This window comes from Typha angustifolia, chromosome 1, assembly GCF_048772165.1.
Source record: "Typha angustifolia cultivar Huaian chromosome 1, ASM4877216v1, whole genome shotgun sequence".
NCBI classification, from domain to species: Eukaryota; Viridiplantae; Streptophyta; class Magnoliopsida; order Poales; family Typhaceae; genus Typha; species Typha angustifolia.
In genome coordinates this window covers 264,592-285,816 of record NC_133239.1, presented here as the reverse complement: position 1 = coordinate 285,816, position 21,225 = coordinate 264,592, and the positions used below count along the sequence as shown (strand labels likewise).

General features: G+C 40.8%; 3 protein-coding genes across 3 annotated transcripts; 1 reads left to right on the top strand and 2 right to left on the bottom strand.

Moving 5' to 3' along the window:
* Positions 1 to 386: 386 nt before the first annotated feature.
* LOC140766198 (mitochondrial carrier protein CoAc1-like) lies at positions 387 to 4,542 on the bottom strand. Its single transcript, XM_073105669.1, has 7 exons — positions 3,788 to 4,542; positions 3,192 to 3,277; positions 2,901 to 3,108; positions 2,376 to 2,505; positions 1,373 to 1,557; positions 1,105 to 1,236; positions 387 to 823 (listed from the first exon to the last, which is right to left on the bottom strand). The coding sequence occupies exons 1-7, from the start codon at positions 3,959 to 3,961 to the stop codon at positions 722 to 724; spliced, it is 1,017 nt and encodes a 338-aa protein (XP_072961770.1). The 5' UTR covers positions 3,962 to 4,542; the 3' UTR covers positions 387 to 721.
* Positions 4,543 to 11,922: 7,380 nt separating this feature from the next.
* Positions 11,923 to 15,752, top strand: LOC140767749 (IQ domain-containing protein IQM1-like). The gene is made up of 10 exons (XM_073107779.1): positions 11,923 to 12,074; positions 12,452 to 13,058; positions 13,152 to 13,266; positions 13,354 to 13,419; positions 13,511 to 13,599; positions 13,704 to 13,791; positions 13,910 to 14,047; positions 14,278 to 14,370; positions 14,473 to 14,574; positions 14,976 to 15,752. The coding sequence occupies exons 2-10, from the start codon at positions 12,484 to 12,486 to the stop codon at positions 15,444 to 15,446; spliced, it is 1,737 nt and encodes a 578-aa protein (XP_072963880.1). The 5' UTR covers positions 11,923 to 12,074; positions 12,452 to 12,483; the 3' UTR covers positions 15,447 to 15,752.
* A 403-nt stretch (positions 15,753 to 16,155) lies between these two features.
* Positions 16,156 to 20,699, bottom strand: LOC140771235 (carbamoyl phosphate synthase arginine-specific large chain, chloroplastic). The gene is made up of 3 exons (XM_073112724.1): positions 19,315 to 20,699; positions 18,146 to 18,841; positions 16,156 to 17,904 (listed from the first exon to the last, which is right to left on the bottom strand). Exons 1-3 carry the CDS (start codon positions 20,611 to 20,613, stop codon positions 16,366 to 16,368), a joined length of 3,534 nt encoding a protein of 1,177 aa, XP_072968825.1. The 5' UTR covers positions 20,614 to 20,699; the 3' UTR covers positions 16,156 to 16,365.
* Between the last annotated feature and the right edge of the window lie 526 nt (positions 20,700 to 21,225).

Sequence of the window (21,225 nt, the reverse complement as noted above, 5' to 3'; positions counted from 1 at the left end):
TTTAATTGCCTTAGTAGATTAGTTTTATCTCAAATATGAAGACAAATCTCTAAATCGGATGTTCTAATCTTTTTCAATGTCTAGGTTATTCTCACGTCTATATGACTTTTTCTACAGTGGTTTCACAACTTCTACAGTAAGTCTCAGTATTACTTGGTTTGCTCCAGCCCAGGACATGGCATCAAACTTTTAAGAAGGTTAATGTCATGTTGAATTCTAGATATAAAAAATCTATCAACTCTTGATTTAGTGGGCACCATACTGGAATGTTTTCCAAAAAAAATTCCACTTTAAAATTACATGAGCAAATATGAACCAAAACACATGTTACTTGCAAACAAGCTACTCTGATTTCGCAGTATGCACCTTTTCTTACTATGCGTATATTGTAAAACCAATACGTACGTTTATATATATAAGCAGTGCGAATTTGGATTTTGATGATAGAAAATCTTGCATCATCTAACTCGATATTCCCAAATAAAAATAACGTCAGCCAATCCTCATAATCAATTGGACAAAGAAATTAGCAAAAGTATTCTCATTCTTTTAGTTTGAGGAATCAATGGAGATAACTTTCCATGTGCCCCACCACACCAAAGTCAACCCTGCATCCTTACGAATATAGGTTGGCGTGGAAGCACATCCATCTTTTTGCATATTGGTGACAATATAACAATTCTGCCATCAGAAAGTCAACCCTGTTCTCGATATCGTAGTTTCAGGCAGCAGGAGCTGAAGTAGTCCTCTCCCGTGGAGGAACACGTAGTAAAGCCTTCATCATGTCGTATGCTGTGAAACCAATAGCCACTGATGGAACCACCTGCAAAGTTTACAATTTATCTTTGATGATCACAAACTCTCTTTAGTTGTCGGCACATAGAGATGACAGAATTAAAGCAGACAAGATCTATCTTTCTTCCATGCAAAGTAGCCAGGAATAGGTCAAGAAAGTAAACTCAAGAAGTAAGCATATAAGTGTAGATCCAGAAGAGAGCTCAGAAAGAGTGATTAGTTGAAGTCTTGCATTTCCTACTATCAGCATTCAGTTGTGTCAATGGAATTATTTTTACTGTGTCTATGAAACTTAAAATAAATAATTACCTTCAGATAGTTGAGGCTGAGGCCAGAAAAGAGTTGCCTCCACCCTTGGGTTTGTATGATGGTAGAGAGACCCTGCAACGTTCCCGTGATTGGAGGACCATTGAGAAGGTTTAGTGGTTGCTGACTCTGAACCTACAGATTAAACTCAGAAATTATTTTACTATACTTAACTGGGAAAACAATAGAATACTATATGTATAATGACCAAAAACATTACTTATTAATGAAAGCCAAAACTAAGCTACAGCACACACCAAGTGACAAATACCTGCATCTGTCTCCTGACAACATCCAATGGATAAGTGAGAGTCTGTCCAAACAGACCAGCTAATGCTCCACAAGAGAGTCGCAGCATGACGGACTTCTTGTACTCTTCTGGAACCTGGGTCTTTAGCTCTTCATAGATGTAGAACTTCAAACCAGCATAAGGAAGGATACCTATCAATGTTGGTCCTGAAAGAAATAGAGTAAAATGAGAACCTTGAGATCAGAAGCACAAAAATCAGAACTATCAGATATTATGAGATGCTCATTTGCTTTCACAAGTTCGCTACAGTAATTAATAATGTTATAATACAAGGGCTGCACAAAAAAAAAATTTAAACAAATGACAAACTTATGTATCTAAGCTTTGACAACCTGAAGTAAAAGCAAGTCAATGCAACTTCTCGATGTCATACTAAAATGATTATGCCAATAAGTCCTCTCATCCTTCTTAACTATCCCAATATCAATTTAACATCAAAATTTGATATTCATATTTAATTGCTCCAAACTGAATCTTAAAATATCTAGACTTACTTATGATAAAGACTAGACATAAAGATTCTTCTAGAAGACAATATTGGACCTTTGGTTTGCAAGCTTCCTTTAGAGGCTTCTTCAAAGGGCAAGGTTTAAGCCAGATGTACTAATTGGCAATTAGAATTGGCATACACAGTGTTGGTTGGCTCCTTGCTATTACCAGATGCTTTATTTGCAATATTACAGAACACATTTTCTCTGGATGGAAATGTCATGCAAGAGGCTGTTTGTGCATGTAAAGAGTAGTCAGATATAAATACTTGTAAAAGTATCTGAATGGCAGATAGCTTTTCAAGCATTGTAACATTCTAATCAATACAAATTAAGCAATACAAGTTATCAAAAACATCAACCAATGTGAAAAATTACAAAAGAAAGGCTAAAGAGTAAACTTGATAATAAAAAAAGAGTAGTAAATCATGATGGCAATTATATTTTTTTTTATAAAGACAAAGAAGGAAATGTACCTACTCCACGATATAGAGAACGTACACCACCTTCCATATAAACTTTCTTAAAAACATCTTTTATCCCTCGGTAAACTGGCTGAACATTAATGCTCCTTCTAGCGTTACCAGGTTGGCTCGGATTTGAAACCTTGGATCAAGAATCAAACAAAGAATTCAGCTACGAATTAATGGTTACCCTTGAAAGGATCAACACTAAGATGTGAACCCCAAATATATTTGTATGCAGAAAAGAAAAAGAAAGGTATGCATGAACAAAACACTTAGCAATGCACCATGTGATGCCAACAACACAGCTGCTTTTTCCACTAATATAAGGTAGAAAAATACTTAAAGACCAACAAAAAGATTGAAAATATTTGAAATGTGTTAATCATACTGTTCAAGACATGTCTTGGAATTCGTAAGTCCAGAACTGTCAACTTATTCCACCAACATTTTATGCATATCATTGAGTAAAGCTTGAGGTTCAACACTACAATAGAAATAGAAGGTAACATCATCTTAAGCAGCGACTTCTATCACCTGATATGCAAGTTTAGTCCGAGCCAAATCCAAGGGATAGGTGCATAAAACAGCAGTTCCACCAGCAGTTGAGCCAGCTAAAAGATCTACAATAGGTCCAGTCCCCAATGAAGGACAATTATTCAGTAACCAACACCTATACTGCTCATATGTCATAAAGTGTAATGCTGCATAAGGAACAATCCGAAGCACACTAGCACCATTTCCTCTGAAAAAGAAAAAAAAGGATTATTACCAAATAATATATAATTTGACATGCTAACATTTTAAATCCATTGGCCGGTAACTTACTTGTAGAAACCCAAAATACCTTCATGTTGCTTCAGCTTCCTCAAAGATTGAAAAATTCCAAGTGATCTAAACCCTTCAGTCCTTGTCTATTGAATTCAATTAAGAAAAGAAACAGCTTATTACACTACCTAAATAAAGTAACTTCAGAAAATTTAATTGCCAGATAGAAAAAATTAAAGAAGTTTGAAGCTAGGAAAAACAAACAACTTTTGCCTCAATGCAAGTCATCTCCATCAAGAACAAGACACAACAAGGCGATTCATCATACAACTTAAGATAAGAAATAAATAATAAAAGGATAAATTAGGCCTGCCAATCCCAAAAAAGAAGACGACAAAACAGTAAATGACTAAATGTTGTCCCGGTTAATTTTCACCGACAAAAATGAATGCTTAAAAATGCATGGTTCCTTAAAGCAATACGCATATAAGACGCACAACTCTGTAAGCATACCAAAATAAGGATCAAAACCACCAAATCCATTCACTTCCTTCACCAGAAAACTAGTCAATAAAGCTAAAGGTATCCAATTCGAGCATCTCCAACCAATGCATACAAAAAGAAAATAGGCACATCGAAAGCTCAAAACTCCAAACCTGCAATAGTATCTTTACACGCTCCAATGGCGCCACCGCTGTCTTCGAGAACGCCCCGGCAGCCCCTCCGGCAATCAACTCCTTAACATAGAGAGGTAGCAAATCCAACACGCAGGCATTGACTTCGGCGGCAGCCGCCGTTGAAGTCAAGGTTGACCCTTGCGAAGAACCCATTTCCCAAATCACAATATAAACCTAGACTTACAATCCTTAAAAGCAATAATAGCAAACCTAGAGCTTCCAAGGTGGAAATATTCTTCACCCCGTCTGCAATATGGCGAACTCCTTATCCCATCGATCTCTTGGAAGGCAAAAGGAGAAACCTTTACGGTGGAATAAGGTGAATCCGACCAGAGGTTGAATGCCAAGAAACTGGTAGGGTTCCTTCGCATCCAAATCGGGTTCGGAGAAGAGAAGATACATCAAACAGAGGAAAAGATCGGGTTTGGGGATTCAAGAACCACAAGAAACGATCAGAAAATCCCTGAAATAGTATAGAAATCGATCATTCCCATGGATCCAGAACTATTTCACCAATACCCATCAAGGATTCCAACCAAAACAAAAAGCTTCGGGAAGCGCTTGGCGGGCAAGAAAAGAAGGGTTGGCGATGGAGGAAATCACTTATTAGAGACTTCCCCGTTCCCGATCTCGACTTCCTTCTCTTCTTGCGCCGCTTTAATGGCTTCTCCTCTCTTTTCTCCGATTCCTTCTTTGCCTTCCTCTCTCCTCTTTGCCTCCTTGAAATGAAAGCTGAAACGTTGAAATAGTAGGCTGATTACGAAAACGGTGCCGAAACCATCGCATAGATATTTGTATACGACACATCCGCATAGTATAATTTTAATCAATAATCTCCCGTTTGTACCGGCTCTCGTGCCTAATTGCCTATCTTTCCGGCTGTTGCTGCGGGTAGTTACCTAATTAACCACCAAAATCGCTCATCACTTTTCGCATATCACCACCTATATAATTATATTATATCTACTTCTTCCACTTTTTGTCCACAGAAGATATTTGTATAATATGTGTTAATAATATTTTTCTAATTAAAGGACCAAAAGGTAAAAACGTCGGCGCCATAATAATGCCATGTGATACTATGGGCTTTAAGCCCATAGGGAAACGGAACAAGAAGTAGGGGTGAAAACGGGTCGGAGTAACTCCGACCCGACCCGCTATCCGACCCGATTCGGATCGGATTTGGATAAAAAATTCCTATCCGACTCGGATTCGGATTCGGATACGGATAGAATTTTTTAAAAAAATTCGGATACGGATTCGGATACGGGTCGGATAAATTTTTCGGATTTGGATACGAATATCGAATATCGGATATCCCCGCATATTTTTTTAAATGATTTACAGTTTTTAGTTTGCTTATTTAAATAGTAAGTATAAATATTATTACTAATAATATATTATATATTATTTATAGAGATTAATTTCTCTAATTTTATATATTTGACATACAAAAAAATTATTTGTTGTAAAACTCTTAATAATTTTGTGTTAATTATATTTAAATAAAATATTATAATTATTTTAAATTTAATCAATATCCGTTTAAGATCCGATCTTTTATCCGAAAATTATCCGTATCTGTTTAGTTAGGATATGGTTTTAAATTTTGCTATCCGTCCAATATCCGTATCCGAACTAAAAATACGGATCCGGATATAGGTTGAGCACTATCTGATCCGTATCCGATCCGTTTTCGCCCCTACCAAGAAGGTAACCAACCATATGGGCTAGGCCCATCTTAAATATAGTACATAGGTCATTACCGTTGAACAGAGCTCTTGCTCGCCGTATGCATTTGCCCTCGCTTCCACTCACCGAATGAGAGGGAGGCCTAAGGAGGGGTTCCCTCTCTCTACTATCCCTCTATGTGTGCCAACCTTTGGTTGGCGTGGTGGAGAGCTCTGGGAGGATGGTTGAGCCCTTGCTCACACCTCTGCCATTCTGTCGACGGTGGCACAGAACTTTGCCTTTCCTATCCCCCATTACTCAGGGTGGTCGAAGCTTTTCATGCCTCATAGAGACTTATCTAATTTGCCATCTCCTTTCCCCCCTATTTGTTTGAGGATTTTCTATGCTTTATATATCTATCATTTCATATTTTACTTGTAGTAATATATGTTTCACTCAAGATGTATGGAAAGCGTTCAAAGAGTCGGCGTGGTACCCAATCTATATCTAAATATATGTGCATATGAACACACGCATTAGTTAATTTATTATAGCACCCGGTCACAATCCAAGGTGGGTGCCGCAAGTAGATAGGCAACGGAAGAACAACTAAAGCGGCTAGTGAACCTTGGCTATTTGCGATTCCATGGAACCGGCAGCCACAACAACTGCACCTGAGGCTGATAAACAAAGACATGCTCGTCAGCGACCTAATAGTTGAGTCCATGAGACAGGCGGACCGACTGGTGGAGGAAGTCGGACTTGACCTAGCTTTCCAGATTGGCACCACAGAGCTGACGGAGGCGGCTGGGCCGGATAGGTGGATCTGGTGGCCGGAGCGAGCGAGTGAACCTAAGGCCAAATCCATCTACGCTTTCATCCACCCGAGGGGCCAAGACAGTTGGGCAGGTTGGACCGATCTCTGGCGACTGCGGGTGGCCCCGAGAGTTCGCCTGTTTGCATGGAAGCTTCTGTGGGGGAGGCTGCCAACTCAAGCACGCCTCTATGTGATGCATGTCGGCCTGGACGAGAATTGCGCCATGTGCGGGATTCATCGAGAAAGCATAGCGCCCCTTTTCTTCACGTGCAGGGCTGCGAAGGAGATCTGGCGAGTGCTGGCAACAAGCCAAGGATAGGGTGACGAGTGGCCATCCATGCTGACAGAAGACTGGATCACCACGTCCTGGAATGTAGACCCGGAAGCGTCCCTGGACTCCAAGGCAATAATAGCGTCCACGCTGTGGATGCTTTGGAAGCTGCGCAACGCGAGGGTTTTTGGAGGCGCTGAGATGCATGTTGACATGCTAGTCCGATGAGCAATCCAACTTGCTAAGGACTACGCAAAGCAAAACCGGCCAAGTTCCACTCCGGCAAGGCCGCAGGTGGCAAGGTGGACACACCCAACGGAGGGGTGGATCAAGGTCAACGTGGACGGTGCTTTCTCCGGGGTGGACTGTCTTAGAGGGGCAAAAGTTGTAATCAGGGTCACGGACGGTTCCTTGGTAGCGGCAGCATGGGAACCGTCCGCCGGCGAGTCGTCGCTACAAACTGAGGGGCAGGCCCTTCGCTTGGGACTGCGACTTGCTGCGGGCTATGCCAAGGTGGAGGTTGAATCCGACTCATTAGAGTTAGTTCAGATCATACAAAAAAGAGTCAGCTGTCCGTGGGAAGTTAGGGGATTAGTTGCTGAGTGCGCTGCATTACTCAGCTCTTTTGTAATTTGTCGCCTAAGCCATGTAAGGCGAGAGGGGAACAAAGTGGCCGACTGGGCGGCCAAATGTGGAAAGCGGGGTCTGGGGTTTGTTAGGCTTGGGCCGACAGACCCTCTCCCCCAGGAATTATGTAACCTCGTTCTGGAGGAGGCCGTTATCCCGGCAAGAGAATAGGTCGGCCTAATATAGCTAACTATTCAAAAAAAAAAAATTATTATAGCACCATGTAGCTACTAGTCAAATTAGTACATCAAACTACTAAAGAAATTCTTAAAGAATAATTTTCTATTCTCCACGTTGTGATACTACCAATTATACATATATGTGTATATATATATAAATATATATATAACAAGGGACTAATGTGGATACAAAGCAAAAAAGTTTGAGATAAAAACTTAGCTACACGCCGTTTCATTTGACTCCATTATCAATTGAGTTATATTTATTAATTTATTGCATTTTAAACCAATATTGATCTCTAACACAGTAAACGTATCACCATAGACATCTTAATTAGACTAACGCACAGGTCATTATGTCTCAATGCTTGCCAGAAATAAGAAAATTCTAATTAACTAAATCAGAAATCTTTTATATGATAAGTACATAAGAATAGTAGTAGGTGAACGTAAATCATTATGAGGAAACATTGCATGCATGTTGAAATTAAGAACATATATCCTATGAAGAATTAAGACGACCCTTGACTGTTTCAAAACATTAAATAAATTGCGTGTTGAGAACTCTAAAGCTACGTTGGTAGTCAAATTCTTTATCTTAGAATTCCATCCTTCCATGTCCAAACGTAAGACCATGAGATCTTTAATTAGACCCTCAAATTGTAGCTATAAGACCAACTAATATTATGAAATTAATGCCTCTCTCCCTCTCTCTCTCTATATATATATATATATATCTTTCCTATAGTTTATGATGTTCCTATTAATTCCATGGTCATGGCATGTGATGTTGAACATGATGACTTCAGGATATAATATAATATAATATAGTATAGTATGTAATTTATGCAGGTATGTATGGCTTAGATTCAACAACTAGGTATGGTCTCGTTGACTTTAATTTGTCACTTCTGAGTTTTGAGAAGGAGAGGTGAAGCTTCTTGCTTTGCTTGGGGAAAAAGCTTCATCTCTTTTATAAATCTTGAAACCTTTTGTCTGGTTTTGAGCCCGTCGCATACGGCATGCACATGAAGAAGACCATAGTATCTGTACGTGGGGTGGGGTGGTGAGGCACGGAAGATTAATAGGGGTTAATATAAACTCTAATCTTTTCATTCAAATCATGGGTTCATAGTTTCGACCTTGATTTTAGTTATTCTTTGTTTGATTATTATATGAGATGAAAAAAATAATAATAAAATTAAATATATTTTATTACTATGTACTTATATCTAAAATTACTTTACCTTTCTGAACTTTAAAAAATTTCTAACTAATCTTTATACTTATGACTAAATTGTGACTATTAATTTTTCTATCAAATTTAACTAATCGTCGTTGCTATTTTGATCACTTAGTGATATACTCTTAAAAACCTGCATTCCGGTCATTTTAATGCCGTTCATTTAAGTTTAATAAAAAAATTAATGATTTCACTTTAACTATAAATACAAAAACTAATTTAAGACTTTTTAAAGTATTAAAATAATTTTGGGCCTAAGTATATACTAGTAAACTATATTTAATCCAAAAATTTAAATCTAATTTGAAACTATAGATTTTTGCCATGTCATACAAAGTTCAAACTGTAATTTTAATTTTTGACTTACATTACCAAAAAGGAAGTTAATGGAAGTATGAAAACAATGAAAGAATACTTAGATTGCATTACCATTTCACTGTCCTAGCAAAATAAAAAATCCTTCAACATTCTCTCCGCTGACATCGTCCAAGTAGAGACATTTCTCTATATCACAAGTAAATGGAGGCTAAAAAAATTAAATGAAGGGCTACCTGCATCATAATATATTGTCATATTTTCAGAGAAATAGAAATCTTACGGTTTTAATGGGAAGATGATAAAATAGATAGGCTGAGAGCTCTATTAAGATTTGGGCATTTCCCTTCTCCCCATCACTAAGGGACTTCTCCCGTCACCTCCCTCTCTCCTTCACCTAGTCAAGGGTTAGGCAGAAAGGAGAGAGTTTCTCAACCCTCAATGGGCTTTTTCCTCTCATCAATAGGTTTTTTTTTTTCTGCTGTCTCCAACGGTGTCTCTCCTCTCCGCTCCATCTAGCTAAGGGTTAGGCAGAGGGGAGAGCAGTTCCCTCCCCTAGTGAGGTTCATTGATTCTCTCCTCTCTTTTTTCTCTTCCTCATTCCACTCTTGCTTTCCTTTTTTTTTTTTGGCTCCATTACCACCAACCTCACATCCCCTCTCTCATTCGTTGCGCCGCTGTCCATCTCACTCCAGCTCCCTCCTTGGTCATTCGTGTTAATGATGCCAAAATCGAGCGTTGTAGATCTCACCCAATCCTCCCCTCGACCTTTCGTGTCACCACGAACTAGGTTGAGAGTTGTGGGATCTCACCGGCCTCGATCTCCCCCTACCTGCAACAATCGCCATCTCGCATCTAGCTTTGACGCCAGGCTTCCAAATTCGTTGCCTCCATAGATTTGTCGTGGTTATACCCTAATTAGAATCTTTTTTTTTTTTTGAGAATGAGTGTCTTGTGGTTGTATTGTGGGGCAGACGGTTGCTCTCTCATTCCTCATTTTGTAATTCTTTTCTTATTTGTTTGTTTTAGGTTCTACTTCTAGATCTTTCGAATTTCTCAAATGGAGTCTTTCAAGTGTTCCGTTAAACTCACTAAACTTCATCACTGATGAGGCCTGAATTCCTGACTGAGTTTTGTGCCTTGGTGGAATACTCAGCCTTTCAAGATTTATATTGTTCTTCGCGTAGTGCTTGCCGACTGGTCAAATATGATACTTGCTTCTAGAGTGCCTACTCTTTCCTCTTTATATTTGTGCCTGAGTGTTTGTTTAGATACTTGCTTCAACTATTTTCTCTTTCTTCTGTTGTATCAAGTTGTAATCGATTGCTTAAAATAAATGATACGATCAGTTTACATATTACAGTATCCATGAACAATATGAGCTCTTCTAATCATTCGAGCACAGTCCAATTAGCATTCTATATTATCTTTGCTATTCTAAGAAACTAAGGTAAAACACCAAAACATTAAAATAACAATGGTTTCAATACCTATCTTTAATTCTGAAAAAAAAAAGAATATAAATCATCGATTCCAGCTTTGCCGTAGTTCATGCGATTCTCCGCATCTATTTCTTTGACGGATTTAGCATTTGACCGTTTAATAATGACCAATGGCTGCTAACACGATCTTAGATTGTAGCGGTCAACGTTCTATATCTCGAGTTAGCGGGCGGGCATCTGTCCGTGTCTTTTTCCCAGAAAGCAATGTTTTCTTCCAAAAAGTACTATGATCCTCCTAAGTGACCAATGCCAACATCTCTTTGTTGGATATCAACCTTTTGTCAATAAATCAAAAGACTAATTTGTCTTTCCACAGCTACTGAAGCTGGTCAGACAACAATTAATATAGATCAGTTTACCTGTGAATTATTGACGAGTAATGATGTTCAATTAGGGTGCTTTTGTTTGAAGAATACAACTAAAAGATTGAATCGGATATCCAATTAGGGTGCTTTTATTTAATATAGATGAGATTAAAAATACGAACAATAGAATTTACTATTCTTTATTATGTTGCTATGAACTTTAAATAAAATTAGTATTCCTTATGTTAGTATACGATTAAATATTAAAATAATTTATACCTATATTAGTTATCTTTTTTTTAAGTACAAAAAAAAAAATTAAAATAACTTTTATAGAATTTACCTTCCTAAGTTTATTATCTTAAAAAGTTTTGTATATTATGCTTCCTTGTACACTGGGATACCTTATATTTTTAGTTTTAATTCTGAGAAATTGACGCGAGAAATTGAGGAAGAAAAGTCTCATCCATCCCTCCAAGCCAAAAGGCATCCAATTCCACCCACCAGAAAACATTGACCGGTTCGTGCATCCCCCAACCCAAACCACTGTGAACATAAACAGTGCCACTTTGACGCTAGTTAATGTGATAGTAACTTAACTTGATAGGCACTAATTAAAAGCACAGCCAACTTGCTCTCCAAAAACTCAGATGGAAGTATCTAATAAGAAACTATAGTTTTTGGTGATACAGGTAAGAGAAGGAGAAGTTTCTCATGAAAATTCCAGAATGAATAGTGGGAATGTAAAGATCTGATGCAAGTAGACAGACAGACAGGCAGACAGACACACACTGCTGCTGTGATAGTGACGGTTGTCAATCTCTGACTGTGAAGGTAGTAGAAACTAGGAACCCGTATCAATCTTTTATCTCTAATTGACCAGGAATCAAAGAAAATAAACAATTGAATCGTTCAAAGCCCCCTCCCCCGACAATCTGTGTGATTTATTCTTTGGCCAGTCGGGAAACTTTTTTTCCTCACCAGCTGCCAGAGGAAGAAATCTTTGAAAGCTCCCTCCTTTTCTACAAATCTACTGTTCCAGCAAAAGAGGCCTGTTAGATTTCCAAGTCAAGGACACGCATACCGGGACACGTCGTCACCCCCCACGCGACGCCAAGGAATAATCTCTCCTTCGTCCTCTTCCTGGGCCCACGTCACATCGGATTAAGGTCTATAAATGAGAGGAAATGGTCTCCTGGTGGTGTGGTGGTACGAGTTGTTGAACATTATTTCGAAAGCCTTACTTCCCCTCTCTCTCTCTCTCTCTCTCTCTCTCTGTCTGTGTGTGTGGAGGGCTAAGCTATATTTGGTTGGGTTTCCCTCTCCGCTCTATTAGGTAGGCGTTATGGATTTGATATGCTTTTGCTATCTGGGTTTTGGTTTGAGCGTGCAATAGATGCTTCTCTTGATGAAAAGTTTGCATCTTGGATTAGTATAGAGTTGGTTTTCCTTTTCTTTACCTCTTTTATCTTGAATTACTACTTCAAGCACTGTATCTCTAGTGAATTAGCTTTCCTGGAAATGGGTCTTAAAAGAGGAGGAGATCGTTCAGGTCTAGGTTTTTCTTTTCTGGGAGGGGCATATAGGATTTACGATGGATTTTAGCAATAATTTCTCAATCAGTTCTTTCTACATGCATAGTTGCAAGCTTTAAGTTGGTTACTAAACTGATGAACTTTGATTAATCCACGGTCTTGTGATTCTTTCTAGCAGGACAATCAGAAGCTGGTGGTGGCGGCATTTCTATGGGTTTGTCCCTCTCCTTGTTTTCATGGGGCTGGATTGAAGTCATGAGAGGCAAAGTCTTAGGATTGACAGAAGTTGAAGCTGTTCTACAGAGATCCCTGAGCTCTAGGGAGAAAGACATCAGGATGGTATTAAGAACACTTAGCTTCAAGAGAAGTGATTCATCGCCGAGGATGGTCCTCTCTGTCGAGAAAGACATTAAGACGGCATTAAGATCACTTAGCCTCAAGAGATGTGATTCATCACTGAATAAGGGAAGCGATGGATCTGAAAGTGCAGGCATAGAAAGGTCACTGAGCTTTAAAAATTGGGAACCAGAAGTAACTAAGATAGAGTCGTCTGTTTCACCAACGAATCAAGCTGTGGATGAGGGTAGCCTACGATCACTCTCTTTCAAGGGTTTGGTCAACGAGATCGTGCCTGACATGAAGCCTATTCAATACGTTCCCGAATTTTCTTCTCCCAGGCCGTCCTGCGAGCTTAATGCAGCAGCCACTAAGTTGCAGAAAGTTTACAAGAGTTACCGTACCCGAAGAATTGTGGCTGATTGTGCGGTCGTGATCGAGGAACTCTGGTAAGTCTTTAAATTCAGCACCAAGATCCATTTTTTTGGTATGATGTGCTTGTGCTTGTCTAACAATCTTGTTTTTTGCCATTACCCCTTCAGGTGGAAAGCACTAGATTTTGCATCTCTTGAGCATAGTTCTGTATCATTTTTTGACGTCGAGAAGCCGGAGACAGCAGTTTCTCGCTGGGCAAGGGCACGGACAAGGGCAGCTAAGGTACATGATCACTTTATCCCTTATTATTTCGGGTTGATTGTCTGTGCCTAATTGTCAATCAATAATATTTGTCTTCATCCCTCTCAGGTTGGTAAAGGTTTGTCTAAAGATGAGAAGGCTCAAAAACTGGCACTCCAACACTGGCTTGAAGCTGTAAGTATTTTTCCAAGAAATTGATTTAGCCTAGCTATCAGAGTCATATTTAGTTTCTTACCATCTCTTTTCTTTTTAAAATTCTGTACAGATTGATCCGCGCCATCGCTATGGTCACAATTTACATCTCTATTATGATATCTGGTTTAATAGTGAGAGCACCCAGCCATTTTTCTACTGGTAAATTTATATCTGAAGCCTTGCCTTTTCCTCCAATTTAATGCACACTATGTAAGCCATAGAATCTTGCCTCCTGTACTTACTGATTCTTTGGCATTATGAAGGTTGGATATTGGAGATGGCAAGAATGTTAATCATGAGAAGTGCCCAAGAAGCAAGCTTCAGAACCAGTTGATCAAATATCTCGGACCAGTAAGCAACTTACTTTCAAGTAGAAAACGTTAATTTAAGTACTCCAGTACAATATATATTCTGTATTGATAGGAGTTCCTCTGATGCATGTATTCTCTCTTCTTCTTTTCCAATGCAGAAAGAGAGGGATGCCTATGAAGTTGTTGTAGAAAACGGGAAGCTCGTCTATAAAGAAAGTGAAATTCTTGTGAATACTACTGAAGATTCCAAGTGGATATTTGTTCTGAGCACATCAAGGACGTTTTATGTTGGGCAGGTGCATATCTTACCTATGATATTGTTGTTACAATATATAAGTTTAGTATCATGGAAATCTCAATACATATGCTCAACGCAAAAACTAAAGTTTTGTCTTTACAAACAACAGTTAATTGGTTCCAGAATTGCATGTTAATCGTTAATCGGCATACCTTGTTTCGTATTCTGAATTTCTGATTACTTGGGTTACATCATTCAATTCTTATTTGTCTCTTTTCTTATGCGCAGAAGAAAAAGGGTTCATTTCAGCACTCCAGTTTCCTAGCAGGGGGTGCTACTACGGCTGCTGGAAGATTGGTTGCTAAGGAAGGGGTTCTCCAGGTACATATTAACACTTAAATTGCCCTAGTAGAGAATGATTGCTGCATCAGATAATTCTTCTCTGCTTCCAGAGAGCTCACTTCTTTTCGTTTGTTTTTCCAGGCTATATGGCCATACAGCGGTCATTACCTCCCGACTGAAGAGAATTTCAAGGAGTTCATTAGCTTCCTTGAGGACCACGATGTAGATCTCAGCAATGTCAAGGTACATAATATCTTTACATCTGTTCATTTGCATGTACAAAAACCTACTGCAGACTAGAATACGTCCCATGCTGCCAAGATCATGTGTGTCTTTCTAAAAGAAATTCAAATATAGCTGTCCTTCATACATAAGTAGAAAAAAGGATTGATAAAAGGCTTAGAAACAATTGGAAATATAATATCCTGGTTCTTCGTGCAATCTCATCTGATAAGCCTGCATCTTTTTGTGATATAATGAATGGCTGCTCATCATGATGCTAATGATTAACTTTCTAGGATTATAAATCTTCTGTTTATGAGAGAGTGTTTTCTGAATCTTAGACAATTCAGTTGCATGCTGCTATTAATGTATTAATTATGTGGGCACAACCTTACCGATCTGCCTTGGCATTTGCTTTTCAGAGATGTTCTGTTGATGACGACGAATACCCGTCGGTAAAGAAGGTGGTCGACGAGCCAGCATGGGAAGTAGAAAGGGTTACGGAGGATGCACGGGGTGCTGAAATTGAGATCACAGAATCTGAAGGACCAGATCTGGCCAGACGCCTATCCTGCAAATGGACAACTGGTACTGGAGCTCGCATTGGGTGTGTCCGGGATTACCCAGCTGATCTCCAGAGCAAAGCTCTTGAACAAGTTAACCTTTCGCCCAGGGTTGTTCCTTCGCCTGCCGGGAATAGGGTTCCGATCCCGTCTCCTCGCCCGAGCCCAAAGGTTAGGCTGTCCCCCAGGCTCCAATACATGGGCATTCCTAGCCCAACTGTCTGTCGCTCAAGCCCCAAGGTTACAATGTCTCCGAGGCTCCCAAACATGGGCATTCCCGGTCCAACTCCAACTGTCTTTCTTACTCTTCCGAAGATCAAAGGTCGGTGAATTAAGGGCATTTCTCATGCCAAATGACTTGCTAAGGCTGTTTACAAGACACAACAGCACAAACAAGTAAATCCAAGGTGGTGGTGCTGCTAACATAGGGAAAATTCTTTTGATGGAGATAAAGCATTCTTTATTTTTATTTTATTTTTATTTTTTGTTCTTTGTATAAGGTACCAACAGTGCATGGCAATTCATGAACTGTACAGCGTACACCATTTCCTTCTGTTAACATATTGGAAATGGATATGATGTAGAGAATTCTTTTTTAGTGAAACAAAATCAGTTCAGTTTTCCTTTCATCTCCAATTGGTTCATTGATCTGCAAGTCGGATTGGTTGGCATCTAACAATCACATCGCTTCAGTTTATAGCGAAATCTGTTCTTGTTTGGCAAATCAAGTTCTTGAAGCAAAATGGTTTTTCCCACTGAATACGTGGGTTCTTTTAAAAAGACAGACGACCAATCCCTCGAATGCGTAGACCCTAATCACTCGAGTTGAGTAACTACAAACCCGACCTCAACCAGCAGGTTGCATCTTGAAGATAAAGATTGATACAAATCTGAAGTGGAAAGGACAAAAATTTCTAAGTATTATAACAATAACCTAACAGATATGGATGACATAAATGAGCATTAGGACATGTACAAGCATCATCATCATATTCTCTAATTCACGTCATGAATAATGGCAAAATATAGACAACAGTGATTTGGCACCGTAAATTACGATTATTCAACGTAATGTTACAGAAAAGAGGACACATGTTAACGTTACATAATTTTCTTGTAATCTAAGACATACAGATTGCATAATTCTGTTCAAGGAGGAGAAAACTGGAAGCCGGAATAAATTAGCATAAAAGAGACAAGGTTCATAAGAAAAAAAAAATGAGAGCAAATAAACTAAGATGCTACAAAATTAAACTGAGGAAGATGCTGCCTGCAAGTCTTGTTCGACCTTTAAAGGCTGGAAGTAGTCCTGCAAAGCTACCATCTTAATTGAGCTGTGCTTTAAACTCCTAATAGCCTCCACAGTAGCTAATGCCCCAGCTACGGTTGTTATGATTGGAATCTTATAGGCCAGAGCCATTCTTCTAAGTTGGCGTCCATCTATCGCATCCAGAGCATCGCCGGAGCTAGTTATCACCATAAATTGTATCTGGCCATTTGCTAGAATATCCCCTGCATGTGGCCGCCCTTCGTGCATCTTCAGAACAGGCTCCACTGGTATACCTTCCAGCTGAAGGACTTTAGCTGTCCCGGAAGTAGCAACAATTCTGAAATCAAGTTCTAGGAACCCACGAGCAATTGAAGCAAGGTGTGGTTTTGTCAAGTCATTCAGGCTGAGAAAAACGGTTCCACTAACTGGGAGCTTCTGTCCAGCAGCAATTTGTGCCTTTGCAAAAGCAACAGGGAACTCAAAGTCAATTCCCATGACTTCTCCAGTGCTGCGCATCTCGGGTCCAAGAAGAACATCACACCCTTGGAATTTCTCAAATGGCAGCACAGCCTCCTTGACTGAAACATGCTTAGGTACCACCTCTTTTGTGAATCCAAGTTCCTGTAAGCTCTTCCCTGACATGACAAGAGAAGCATATTTTGCTAGCGGATGACCGATAGCTTTGGAAACAAATGGAACAGTACGTGAAGCACGAGGATTTGCCTCCAGAAGATATACATCACCAGATGCTGTAATTGCATATTGGCAGTTCATAAGCCCACAGACATTGAGACGTTTTGCTAGCTTTGTAGTCCATGAACGGATTATCTCCAAGCACCTGGCTGATATGGTTTTTGTGGGGAGGGAACAAGCTGAGTCACCAGAATGGACCCCAGCCTGCTCAATGTGCTCCATGATTCCACCAATTACTACATTTCCCTTTGAGTCAGCCAATGCATCCACATCAATTTCAATTGCATCAGACAGATACTTATCCACCAAGACCGGGCGCTCAGGATCTACTTCAACTGCATTTTCAAGATATGTTACAAGCTTATCATCGCTGTAGACAATCTCCATACCTCGTCCACCCAAGACATAAGAAGGACGCACCACGACAGGGTAACCTATTTCCGAGGCAATTGATACAGCATCAGATTCACTTCTAGCTATTCCTCCTTTAGGTTGCTCAATCTCAAGCTCGTTGATAATGGCATTAAATCTTTTTCTGTCCTCTGCAGCATCGATCGAATCAGGTGATGTTCCCCATACTTGAACATGTCCTGACCCTGACGCAGGAACCAACTTTCTTTCCTCTAGATATTGTTGTATAGGAAGCGCAAGCTTAAGAGGAGTTTGTCCACCAAACTGCACAATTATGCCATCTGGACGCTCCAGGTCGATGACATTCAAGACATCCTCAACTGTCAAAGGTTCGAAGTACAAACGGTCACTGGTATCATAATCAGTTGAAACCGTCTCTGGATTTGAATTCATCATAATCGTCTCATAACCATCCTAGCACCAAAGATATTAATCAGTAACCGTTAAACATTATTTAGCTGTACCAACAAGCAAAAGGATTAAATGATAGATGGGAACAGCCTAGACTGAAGATAATAATCAATATAATCATATATATGGATGTAAAGTATGTCAAGTTACAATCCAATATGAAAAAAAAACCAATTATCATAATTAATATGGATAATGCAGCAGCAGTATGAAGAAAATATAGAAGCCAAAGAACAAAACAGACCTGTCGAAGAGCGAATGAAGCATGACAACAACAATAGTCAAACTCGATACCCTGACCGATTCGGTTAGGTCCACCACCCAATATCAACACCTTCTTCTTTCTGGTCGGAGCCGATTCGCATTCCAATTCATAAGAAGAGTACATATAGGGAGTATTTGCCTCAAACTCTGCGGCACATGTGTCGACTCGCTTATATATTGGGAATACACCTAGTGATAATCGTCTCGCCCTCACCTCACTCTCAGATGAAGAGGTCGCATAAGCAATCTGTTTATCACTAAACCCCCTCCTCTTCACCTCATAGAAGTCATCTTTTGTCAGCTGGTCCAGAGTCCTTGCTGAGAGGAATTGCTCTATATCTACTAGCTCTTTGAGCTGAGTGAGGAACCATTTGTCGATGAAGCTCAGCTCATGGATTTCTTCCACCTTCATTCCTTTCTTAAGTGCTGCATATATGGCGTGAATTCGATCTGGGTTGGCAACACGTAGGCTATACTTCAACTGTTCCCAGTCCCAGTCAAGTTCCTTGATGGGGGCACAGCCCCATCCTGCATAGCCACATTCTAAAGATCGAACAGCCTTTTGGAAAGACTCTTGAAATGTCCGCCCTAGTGACATTGCTTCACCAACTGACTTCATCTGAGTAGTCAATATTGGCTGGGAACCAGGGAATTTCTCGAAAGCAAAACGAGGAATCTGCAATACAGATACAAAGTGTAGTTAGGAAGTTGAAAGAGTATGTCCCATTGTAGACAGCAGAAAAGCTTTATCGTTGCGGAATACTCTGAAACAGGCCAATGAAATTAAAAACTTTAACTAAAAATTGAAGTAAAACAGGCTAAATCTGTGAGACTATAAAGAAAGATAAAAGCACAAAGGTTTCTAGGTATAGAGGTACGCTTATGTGAATTCTGAGCTGATCAATAAAAAATAAGAAAATATACAGAGCCAACAAGATAACAAAAATTCGCAATAACAGGAATTACTGCTTCTCAATGATTTGTAGAAAATAGTAATGCAAGATAAACTAATGCAGCCAATAAGTACTTAAAAGAGTTAATTATATCATACCAGTGAACTGCAAGCAGAAAATAAAACCAATGCAGCCTGATAAAGAAGAATAAGAATAAGAACAAGAACGGACGAGGGGGGTTGTAAAAAGATCATGCCTTTGTGACTACATAATCTATGGAAGGCTCGAAACTCGCCGGTGTCTTCTTAGTGATATCATTCGGAATCTGATCAAGTGTGTACCCAACTGAAAGCTTAGCAGCCATCTTAGCAATAGGGAACCCGGTGGCCTTAGACGCCAAAGCCGACGACCTCGATACCCTAGGGTTCATCTCTATCACCATCACTTCCCCATCCGCAGGGTTCACCGCGAACTGCACATTTGATCCCCCACACTCCACCCCAATCTCCCTAATGATAGCAACGGAATAATCCCTCAGCCTCTGGTACTCCTTATCCGTCAGAGTCTGCGCCGGCGCGACAGTGATCGAATCCCCGGTATGCACCCCCATGGGGTCGATGTTTTCGATCGAGCAGATGATGACGACGTTATCTGCAAGGTCGCGCATGACTTCCAACTCGTACTCCTTCCATCCAAGAAGCGATTTTTCGACGAGAACCTGGGAGGTGAGGCTTGCGGCAAGTCCAGCGCGGCAGATAGCCTCAAACTCGTCGCGGTTGTACGCTATACCACCGCCAGTGCCGCCAAGAGTGAACGCGGGGCGGACGATGAGGGGGAATTCTCCGATGATGTTGTCAGCGATGTCGAAACATTCCTCGATGGTGGTGCCTATGCCAGAGGGCGGGGTCTTGAGGCCGATGCGGTCCATGGCCAGCTTGAATAGGTTTCGGTCCTCGGCGGCTCGGATGGCGGGAAGGGAGGCACCGATGAGCTTGACACCGTGGCGACGGAGGGCCCCGGAGTCGGAGAGGGCGACGGCGAGGTTGAGGGCTGTCTGTCCGCCCATGGTGGGGAGGAGGGCGTCAGGCTTCTCGGCGGCGATCACTTGCTCGACAAGGTCGGGGGTCATGGGGCCCACGTAGGTCCGATGGGCGAGGTCGGGGTCGGTCATGATGGTGGCGGGGTTAGAATTTACCAAGATGACCACGTAGCCCTCGTCCCGGAGAGCTTTGCATGCCTGCGTCCCGGAGTAGTCGAACTCGCACGCTTGGCCGATAACTATAGGGCCAGCGCCAAGGATCAGGATCTTCTTGATGTCCGTGCGCTTGGTCGATGGCCCCCGTTCAGTCGTCGGATCCGCCGAAGGAGTCGTCGCTATCGAAGCCCTAAGTGATGGAAGTGAGGAGGAGCAGATGAGGTGGGGAAGGGTGCGTTGCTTCGCGGTGAGATGGAAAAGATGGAAGCTCGGAGAGTGGAGCAGAGAACGGTGGCGGTGACGGGATAGAAGGAGTGCAGAGGAAGGCGACCGGATCCGAGTAGGATTGCAGAGAGCCATGGCGATGGTGGTGGAGATGGGGGAGCTCGGAGGCGAAGGCTTCGCTGGGGGCTTATAAGTGTAGGGTTTTCGTCGGGTACACTAGAAAGATTTTAGGGAGGAGCACGTTTGCATTTTCAATTTTGTGACTGGAAGTAACAGGATAGTAGCGGGGTCCACAGTTCATTCCTGGGTGCATAAGTGGGTCTATCTTTTAAGCGCCTCTTTACTTTTCCCCTCGTGTGATTTATCTGGTCCCGCCCAAGGGGAGAGATTGGACGGCTCATATTCGTTGGTATCTCTGATTTGATCTTATTTGATGGGTGTGATTTGCTTTTTCTCTTATTACCACGTTTTAGGGATAAGCACAGGCTGTACCTTGATTGATTGCGGTCGGTGTTAGTGTGGGCGGTGGGCCCCAACACGAGTGTGAGTGATATTTATGGATGGATCCACCTTTTAACCGGATCCGGGTTATAGGGGGGGAAGGTAGTAGTAGATCTTCTCTAATCGGATCCTAAAGAGAAATGACTTAAGTATTTAACTTCCAAGCTCTCATAGAACTGGCCAACCATAACTGTCATCTTTTCCGGAGTGTAGACTAACTAAATCGTCCACAACCAGAGAAGAAGA